We start from the raw sequence: 10955 nt of genomic DNA, 5'->3' as shown, positions 1-10955 counted from the left end.
AATCAGTGTCCCGGATCCGAACCTGGACTTTAAACAGCGGGTTTAGTGTTTAAGCTGCTAAACTGCAGCGATAAATCTGTAAACTGGCTACTTCTGTTTCTCTGAGGTAAACATACAGAACGCTAATCTAACAGTTTACCTTACTGCAGCTCACTCTCTCTCTCTTTCTCTCTATCTGTCTCTCTCTTTCACTCACCCTCTTTCTCTCTCACTCATTCTCTCTCCCTTTACCTCTCTTCCTCTCTCTCTACATCTCACTCATTCTCTACCTCTCTCTCTCTTTCTCTCTCTCTTAAAATACTTCTGTAGTGTCAACTCAAGCTTTTTACTCTTTAGGTAAAAGTGTAAATAAAATGTACTGGTTTTAAAACTACTTAAAGAACAAAACACATTTTGACTGTATGTTATATTAAAATGTTAATGTTGATAAATTTGGGATGCACTAGGCTCTCTGTTTTAGCTGCATATATGCCCATCGAAAATACATGTAATTTAGTACCTATGAATTGAATGTAATGTATAAACCTATAGGGAGTTGAAATGGTATATGTTTATACTACTTATACAAGTAACGAGCACAATTTAAAAGTGTAAGGAGCAGCAAGTACAGATAATTGTGCAAAAGTGTAAAAATAATTACTAAAGTAAAGATAACCAATATAAACCAAGTGTTTGTACTTGACACCTCTGGTGGCTACAGCTCTCGAATTCAAAGGTGCTTTGTTGGCCTGACAAATATTGTATTTTGTCTTGTATCCATCTTTTCATGTCAGACCTAAATGTTTAAAGCAATTTACAGCAGAAACAAAAGGATTGGCTTCACTGATCCAATACTTTTGGAGGGATCAGTATTATATGTTGAATCTTGCCATTTTAATAAAGAAAAAACATTAAATTAGGTACAGTATGTGGTTTAGCTTTTGCTTGTTGAAATATGCAATTCCTTCACTTTCTTGATTAAAAATTAAAAAGTGTTTACTCTTGATTTAAAAAGTTGAAAACTGCAGTGTGGAAGTGGCTCATATTCTTAGAATGACTCTTTATCTAGTTTCTGATAGACCTGTAGTACACAGTAATCCACGTAATGCTCTCATTCACTCCTCTGATATCCAATCTGGCACTTTCTGCTGAAATACCTGAACTAAATCTCCGGAAACAGAGATAAACTATCTGCTTTTCAGAGAGGGAAGGTTCAGATGAGCAGATGAAGAGACTCAGGGCGTCAGTGGGAGCGGGGATGATGTGTAAACTGCTGATAATGAGAATACACTAACACAGTGCTGATGGGCTGTTTTCCACCGCAGCTACAGGTGTGCTGAAATTCTGCTGAAAGGAAGGAAGATATGAAGATAATAAATCCAGTATCCCAGCAACCCTCCTCCCACCTAACTCCAGCGAAAAGGTACGAAGCACAATACTGCAATACAATTTTAATATCAAATATTATAAAAGGGAAGCAGGCTGTGCATGGCTGCTGTGTAATGCAACAGAGTGTTTGCATTAGTTCTGCTGTAATTCTGCTGAAAAGAATTTTATCAAGGAAACTAATCTGCTTCCCCCCAGCGCCTTGTTTCTCTTTCATTGTTCAGTAAAACTCACTGCAGTCCTGTTTTTTGGGGAAATTAGACCTTGTTCCTGTTCATATTACTCACAGCTGGATCATTACCAGCATAAGCTGTGCCTTCTAGCCCTTTAATCTTAACTCAAAACAAATGATTTAAGACTTTATAAACCGTTTTACCCTATTTATCATATTTATTAGATTTCAGGCAACACAGAAATCATAGTATAAGTATAAATTCAGTGTAAAAAAGAGTTGAGTTGTAGTGAAATATGATGTCGTGTATGAACTTTTGTTGAATAGCCCACCTCCATTCACCCCAGTATTCACAAATATACAGCGCTTTTAGCTAATGCTCCCAACTAACAGATCACAATGCTAAAGATAGCTGAGTTACCCATGCAAAAATATGGCTATATATTTTTACACCATAGTTGTTTAAACTTTATGTAAACACTGTATACAAATATACAGCTTTGGACAATATAAATAAAAGACCTCACTTCAAAATGATCAGTTTTTCTGATTTTACTATTTATAGGTAAATGTTTAGGTAAAATTAACATTATTCTTTTATTCTATAAACTACAGACAACATTTCTTCCAAATTCCAAGTAAAAATACGGTCATTTAGAGCATTTATTTGCAGAAAATGTGAAACAACAATGCTAATTTTTAAAGAGTTCAGAAATCAATATTTGGTGGAATAACCCTGATTTTTAATCACCTCTTTTATGTGTCTTGGCATGCTCTCCTCCACCAGTCTTACACACTGCTTTTTGTTGGCATAAGGTCACCCAAAAGCAGTGTGTAAGACAGGTGAAGGAGAGCATACCAAGACATAAGAAAGTTGTGACTAAAAATTATTTATTAATTAGTTATTCCACCAAATATTGATTGACTCTTAAAATGTTAGTATGATTATTTCTAAATGAATATGAACTTTTTTGTTTGCATTATTTAAGATCTGAAAGCTCTGCATTTTTTTCTTGTTTTGAAAATTCAATAATTATTCTGTAAATAAATGCTCTAAATGACAATATTTTTATTTGATATTTGGGAGAAATGTTGTCTGTAGTTTATAGAATAAAAACATAAGTAAAATGTTAATTTTACTTAAACATAAATCTATAAATAGTAAAATCAGAGAAAATGCTCTCTTTTTTTTATTTGGAGTTGTATTTATCAATATTTACTCTGAACACAGTATTACACATGTAGTGGAAAATTAACGTTTACTTAAATTTTTTAGACAGTTTATACAGTTTTCTTTGACGTGGAAAGTAATTAAAAGTGTAAATAAAAAGAGATTAAGCTGGGAAATCTTATAATTAATGTGTAGTTTAATACATATAACTTACTTATACATTTAATAAATTGTTAGAACTTAACATCTAACATCAGAACCTGACCTCACCTCCAGATTTCAAAGAAACCCTGGGTGAACAGGTGTATTTATTTGGCCATAAATTATATATTTAATATAAATGAGTATACAGCGCCACCTGGTGGTGAATAGGAGCAGCAGCGTTCTTGGAGCAAAAGGCTTCATCCCCTTTATTAGTTTTGGATGAAAACATAAAGTTTATATAAATTGTAAATATTAAAAGTCAGGCTATTTTGACTCCAGATTCTTTGCAAAAATCTTCCCACAGTATTTCTCTCCATCTGTGGCGTATTTTTGAGGACGTGCTACAGAATCAGTGTTTTGAGAACGATAACTTGCTTATTTGCACAAAATAATATTTAAGATATTTAACTGGCATTATATTTCAGTGTGTTTTTTTTAAGAATGACTCCCAGTTAAATATTTGTCTGTCGCTCTGTGGAAAGTCTTGTGGAATATACAGTACCAGTATATGTTTGTACTCTCCTCAAATTCAGTGTTTTTTCATTATTTTAGAACGTACTGCATTGTAGGTTAATACTAAACTCACCTTAACTATGATGAAAAACATATGAAACTATTTAATAAACAAAAAAGAATGTGTTAAAAAAACAGAATTTGTTTTATATTTTAATTCTTCAAATTATTCTTCAAATTTTCTTTCTTAGATCAGTTTTGAACATCTCTGCTGGATTTTCTCAGTCAGTTTTATGAGGTAGAGTCTCCTGGAATTCAGGCTTTCAGTTAACAGCTGTGCTGAACTCATCAAGAGTTAATAACTTGAATTTCTTGTCTCTTATTGTGTTTGAGAGCATCAGTTAAAGTAAAGTAGTGAAAAGGTAGAGTTACAGGTATACAGTGAATTGTTTGATGTTTTAATGTTTTTATCCATATATAATCATATAAGTTCATTGCCAGCCTCAGAAACCACAAGTTAACAAACAGCTCCCCAGATAAGAGTATCTAAATACTTCACAGAGTATTTTAGTTTGTTTAACACTGTTTTTAAGTTACTACATGATTCATTATGTGTTCCTTTATAATCTGATAGATCACTTCACACTTAAACTTTTGACTGGTACTCTGTATATATATATATATATTATATTTACATAAATTTATATATTTATATATTTATTTACATAAAATACAACATCTCTTTCCATTTAAATCAGTGCATTAGCGTCATAAGGATCTGTGCTGTGAATAAACACACGTAACACGTCAAAACGTAGACATCTTTGCAGCGGCCGAGTTTTATTCCTCACAGATAGAGCATCACACTGCGCTCAGCGGGTCATTTTATTACGTGGCGGATGTGTGTTTAAACATTATAGTACAGAGTAATGACTGCGTAAAGTGCAGAACACTGGAAGTGGGTCAGCGCACAAATGGCAAGCAAACACACCAATACTGGGGTGAAATATTTCATTTTTCAGTCATTAAGACCATCTGAGGTAGAAAAATTAATGAGAAATGCAACATTACAGCTGATCAGTTAATCTAACACATAATACAACATAATAATAACAATAAAAACAGCACTAATACTAACAGCAATCCCCTTACAGCGGAAAATGCACCCAGCAGGACCAGTAGTGACCTGCTCTTTTATTATGCTGCACCCAGTAGCCTATGCCAGACAAAATAGCTCTACAAAGGTTCAATGATTTACAAAGATTATTAGAATTCATATAGCTAACATTCAGCAGACTAAAATAAAAAGTGCAACATTTAATAAATACAGTGTATTAGTGTATTAGTGAATAATTGAATCTTTGTGTGTAGATAATGTAAAATAATGCAAAAGGTAACATATATGCATGTGAGCAATGCTATACTTTTATATAGTAATGATAAAGAATCAAGATAAATTATCACATTAGATCCCTTTTTAATTTAATACACAATGACACCACACCATATGACAATTTTAGTTACAAAGTTACTAACCCTAAACTAGTAAATAAATTGACTGCATTTCAATAACAAAACTCACCCATGTACTAATTCTCTTAATTAATCACAGGTGTGGTTAATTTTGAGTGTAACGTGAAATAAACCAATCAGAGTGTCTCTTGCTCATCATTCTCTTTAAGAGTCCGGTGAGTTCTGACTTTTGTGGATTGCTATTTTAACGGTGCAGCTACCTGGATGTGTCCAACGCTGGTTCACGCTGTGAGGAGCTCCGGCAGCTCATTTACGGTAACACAGGCACAGCAGCTCAAACCCAACTTTTACATCAACAATAAACAGAATAGTAAATAAAATAACATTGCTGTTCCCGTAAATGAGCTTCTGGAGCTCCTTCACAGCGTCAACCAGCAGCTCAGTTTCCTCTGCTGAGAAGAGTTTGTTGAACACGTCCAGGTAGCTGCACCGTTACAATAGCAATCCACCAAAGACAGAGCTCACCTAACTATCCCCCTTAACTAAAATTAACTAAAAGGATTAGTACATGACTTTTTCTCATTTCGAGTTGCACAAGGTGTACTTTTCCCATCATTATGAAAGCCAAGACACACTGACATGCCCTAAATCAGGCTGTATGGTGCACGGCCCGCCTATAGATCACTAAAATAGAGGCCTGAATCATTGTGGAACCCAACCGGACCATGGTTCAGTTGATTCAGATCCAGAACACCTGTTCTGACTGTGGTGAAGATCTGTGCCCTCAGTCCTGCAGATGTGTGAGTGATTGAAGCAGCACGGCTCCATTAGCCTGTGAGGAAAATCCAGTCTGAGACTCTGCTGATTAAGAGCTCAGTGATTGATGTGCTCTCGGCCTGCTGTCTGTGTTTGCTGTACAGCGGGAGGCGTCTTCAAACAGACACCATATGATAACATCAGCGCGCGCGAGAGAGAGAGAGAGAGACAGAGAGAGAGAGAGAAGTGTAGAGAGTGAGAGAACGAGAGAGAGAGAAAACGAGAGAAAGAGAGACAGAAAGAACGAAACGAGAGAGAGAGAAAACGAGGGAGAGAGAGAGATCAGGTACTGAGAGTTCAAGGAGGGGTCATTCGCGGGGCACAGTCTGTACCTGAGCTCACTCACAGGTGAATAAGTGATAAAACACACGTACACACTGATTATCTTTTTAATGCAAAAACCTCCTATCTGCAAAAAGATATAACCTTTACATGAGGAGGAAAAAACGTCTTGATTTAAAAAAAAAAAGTCATTTTGGAGCACTACTATTTATTTATTACTATATTATTATATTATATATATTAAATGTGTGCCCAATTCTTCATGACATACGTCCTTATATATTTTCATATATCTGTGTCAGTTCTGTCACTGTCTGTCTGCCTGCCACGGCCTCTAATACTTCAGAAACAAACTCCATTTCCCATTATACTCCTGCCTTTAACTCTCTAGACATGTCCCATAATCGCATGACTCATTGGGGTTCCGCTTCGCCCTCCTACTGATTACACACACCTGGACTCAGCACTATAAAAAGTTCCCACTCTCACTAGTTCCTTGCCTGTTATTGAACTTTTTCTTTTTTGTTGCTGACCCTTTTTGCCTTAGATCACTCTTTTGTTAGCTTTTTATTGGTAGTGACCTGACCTGTTGTTTTCTTTGACCATGCCCTTTACCTTGCACTTGTGCTCTGTTTTGGATCTCCTCTGTATGACCTCCTGCATGTATCACTCTGGTATATTGTTTTTTTACGCTGCCATTGTGCTCATTGTTCTGCCTGCCTTTGACTATTCTTATCTGTTAAAGTCCTTATTTAATAAACCATTTTCACCCGTGTTTGGCTCACATGAAAATCTAATTTCTGTAGTGCTGGTTTAGGTGGGAACACACTCCTTTACACAGACTAATTTGTCAGAAAACAGTGAATCGATTCAGTCTAATTAAATCGGTTTGTCATTGGAGATGAAGTGAAGGTCCTGCCATTGATCAGCGTCTTCTCCCACCACTATAATCTCCTAATCTATCAGCTTTGTGATTGGGTTGAGATTAGATTTAGATTTTTTTTATGTCTATCAATAGAAACCTTAATGAAATGATAATGAAAGGAACACTTATTTAATGTTATTAAACATTTTATTCTTTATTGTAAGTGTAAACCTGTCTCATTGATTACATTATCAACTTATCATACAGTATGTGAAAGCAATCACTATATTTTTGCCACAATATTACGCATTATTGTAACTCAGTTAGCAGATTCTGTTAATGTGAATGAACTAGTATGGCTACATTGCATTTTGATGTTTTATTGATCTTAAGAACACTTCCAATATCTAAATGTATGTGTTAAAAATAAGTGTTTGAGGTGTTTGATTGTTGAGGGTTCTGTAAAGAGTCACTTGGCCTCATTCATAAAATACGAGCAGAATGAAATCATGCGTAGATCCTTAGCTAAGGGCTATTTTCCATTAATGCCCAATGCCCACATTCATTAACAATTTTGTTGTCTTAAAACGTTCGTAGGTACTAACAATATTACTGCCACTGACCATGTGTAAAGTGTGAATTAACTACAAATGTCTTTTCACTGTTTTTTTTTTTATTCTAGTAGCTTATTAACAAATTATTAAATAGTATATAATGCATTACAAAATAAAATGAGATGAAATTATTATCTGGGGGTTCATATATATAAATAATACCTAACAAAGAGGTTTCACCAAAAATGCAGTTTTTATTATTTTGGATTTGAGTTTTATTTCGAACCATTCCCTCTTGATTCAGGACAGTTCTAGTTACAGAGGACACTGCATTTTTACAATCGTAAACATTGGACAATAAAACATATTAAAGTTCACGCAATAAAACATTGATTTCTGCATTTAAATATATTTTTTCTTTTTCTGCACATTTAGAGAGTTTCTGCTGTTTGATAATTCTATAACTAATTATGAATTAACATGCACGGAACATGCTCATTTTGGAAACCATTGATATTCATTAACATGTTCTACTAGTAAATCACCTGTTTAGGAAGTGTTCGTGAATCGGACAGAAGGTTTTTCCGTCCATTTTACTCTGAATTTAAGTTTTTACTCATCTTTTTATTGTCTTTACTAAACCCTGGAAGAGCAGGGATTCTAAACTTACACATTCTTGTCACATTCTTCTGATCACATGACAAATCGGTGTTCCAGCTCACCCAGCTACCGATTACAAACACCTGTTCACCTCTGTATATATACCCCTCACTTTCTCATTATCCTTGCCGAGTATTGAATGCAATTTCCTAGCTCTTCTACCAACGATTCTATCATTTCTTTTTTTGGTACTGATCTGTTTTGTTTTCTTGAATATCCCTCTTGCCTTGTCTATTATATTGATTGCCTGTTACCAATTGGCATGTTGTTTTTTTTATGTACGCTGCCTTTCTGTTTTTGACCTTGTCTTACCCTCACTGTGTTTATCATTGGCGTTTGTCTGCCTTCTGTCTGGCCTGTGTGACAGATGTGAAAATTCATGTTTCATAATTAAAACATAATTCAGCATTGATTTTAACCACGAAATTATGTTAAATCAACTGTGATTAAACCTTAGAATCCCAGCTTGGAATTTTCATAATCATTTAAAACTGTTGAAAGCTCTTTATTGTGCTTTTAAAACAGCGTAATTGCTTTATTATGCTTTTATATTATCATTGTTTCTGTGGTATAAAACATCTTAGTCTTAAAATGATCATAATATAGTTTAGTGCACTAATGTCTGGGAGAGTAAAATGTGTTATTTTGACGGTTGAGTGTGTGACAGTGCTGTGATGATATGCTATTTGCTGTTTATGACATTATTGTAGTAATTTATGATATTACTATACAGTGTTAGCATGACCTGTTTGTCAGTGATCTTAATGGCTTCCATCTGATGGAAAATCAGTGTGTATACGTGTGTGTGTGTGTGTGTGTGTGTGTGTTAGACAGGTATACAGAGTGTTTGCAGAGTGGGCCTGACGGTCCAGAACACATCCCCCCACTGAAAGCCTGACCGGGTCCAGTTTCAGGGTGAGTAAACAGCGCCGCAGTTTGCTGATGGAGGAAAACGCTGGATCATCTCTCTCTGCTTCACTGACCACGCTTTCTAAACTCCTTCAGTTACATAATTTAGCCCTGCAGAAAACACCATAGTCAACCGTGCATCAGGCAGCTTGATTTAGGGTGTGTCTGTGTGTCTTTGCTATCGTAACAACGTGAAAACAAAACGCACAAAAGGCATGTATAAATTATCTTAATTAATCATGGGTGTGGTTAATTTTGGGTGTAGCGTGAGTGTCGCTTGCTCATCATTTCCTTTAAGAGTCAGGTGAGCTCTGTCTTTGGCAGAATGCTATTTTAACGATGCAGCTACCTGGACGTGTTCAACAAACTCTTCTCAGCAGAGGAAACTGAGCTGCTGGTTGACGCTGTGAAGGAGCTCCAGCAGCTCATTTACGGGAACAGCAATGTTATTTTATTTACTATTCTGTTTATTGTTGATGTAAAAGTTGGGTTTGTGCTGCTGTGTGTTCATGTGTGTGTAATAAGTGGGGGTGTACGCTCGGCTCGGCACAGCGCCCGTGTTACCGAGATAGCGATGAACGTCTGACTGTTGGCGTCTGTCTAGGTTGTATTCAGTCAGTGGAGCTCCTGTGTTTTCTGTTACCAAGATAAACAAGCAAAACTCCAGAAATGTACCTGAACACACCTCATTTCCAGAACACCACGCCCATCAGTGTAGATATATTCAGAAGTATCCTGTATGATCAGTGAAGCTGAAAAGATGGATAATAGATGTACAGTGTATATCATACACTATAATATACTATACTTAATATTTATTATTTAATACATGTATGTGCACATGCGTTAACTAAATAATAAATTTGATACTGGACTATTAAACTTTAGAGGTGTTCTAAAACTTTTGACCAGTAGTGTATTAATATATACGTTCCATATATTATGCATGTGTCCAATACTGTATGAATGTATGATACTTACAACATAAATGCACATATATTTTGAAATATACACCCAATACTTAATGGTATATGTCCATATATTTCCATATATCAGATTTCCATATGTTTAATAAACATTGCCTGAGGAAATTCACACAAAAAACAACCCAGAATCATTAACAGATTTAGTCTCAGCCGTTTATGGAAGTCTGAACACGTCACAATAAATACTTTACTCTGAGGTACGAACATCATAAACAACAGCCAGACTGTACAGGTAAACACACTGACCAATGACTGACCAGAGATAAAACAGAATGATTGACAGCTGTCCATCAACACCATGCTTTTGGAGTCCATGAAAAGGTTCTAATGAAAATGTTTTGGCAACAGGCAGGGACTAGGTGTAGAGTAATTTTGGTGTAATAATTTACATTACAAAGATTCAGAGTCAAAATTTACTGGATATAAATTTGATTTTGTATTTAGAGATAAAAGCCTGGATTCTGATTAAAGCATTAATCAGATGATAATAATAATTAACTGACAGAACAAATGTTTTATGTGTTTTAATATGAAAATGAAGCCTTTCATCTAATAACCATAAATCAACCATTTTTCCCTTTTGGACAAAAATACAATCGTACGTTATTTAAGGTACTTATCCAAAACTTCAGTGCTGTTTCCTTTGTTTTACACTTTGGCTACAAGCATAATGTAGCCTTCCAAAATAGGACATACTATGCAAATCTCACTTTTTGTATGCCTTTGTATTTCCACTTGTGTTTCCAGGATTAGCCAGCAGACTTCGTTTGAGGGAGGGATCTGTACCTACTGTACCGTCTGCAGCGAGTCAGCAGATGAGGAAGTAAATGATGTAAGTACTTTCAAATAATCTAGCATAAAGTAGCTTGTTCTAGCTTGTTCAGCATAAACATGGGGCGTGGCCAGCAAAAAAGTGGCAGAGCCTTTAAACAGCTCCTTGAGAAAGGGACTGAAACTGGTAAGAATAGAGCTGGTGAGATCTCTTTATCTTTATGTGAGAGTAGTGCTTGGCGGTATACTGGTTTATTTGGTATACCGTGGGGCA

General features: G+C 35.5%; 1 protein-coding gene across 6 annotated transcripts in view; it reads left to right on the top strand.

The window, feature by feature from the left end:
• Positions 1–10955, top strand: part of LOC103030702 (RNA-binding protein 25-like) — a 35522-nt gene that overhangs the window by 422 nt on the left and 24145 nt on the right. For 2 of the 6 annotated variants that reach the window (XR_007424287.1, XR_001518333.3), the window contains exons 2-4: positions 1305–1402; positions 8846–8930; positions 10658–10742. Coding sequence is in view for 2 of the 6 variants with exons in the window: in XM_049464323.1 (XP_049320280.1) it covers positions 1344–1402; positions 10658–10742 (144 nt within the window). In the remaining 4 variants the exon portion in view is untranslated. Of the gene's footprint in view, positions 1–16; positions 107–1304; positions 1403–8845; positions 8931–10657; positions 10743–10955 lie in introns of those variants that run through there. The other 4 variants (XR_007424288.1, XR_007424289.1, XM_049464324.1 and 1 more) reach the window with 4 other exon arrangements.

This window comes from Astyanax mexicanus, chromosome 15 (assembly GCF_023375975.1).
Source record: "Astyanax mexicanus isolate ESR-SI-001 chromosome 15, AstMex3_surface, whole genome shotgun sequence".
Taxonomy (NCBI): Eukaryota; Metazoa; Chordata; class Actinopteri; order Characiformes; family Acestrorhamphidae; genus Astyanax; species Astyanax mexicanus.
The sequence above is the reverse complement of the archived record's forward strand: the minus strand, read 5'-3'. Positions and strand labels throughout refer to the sequence as shown.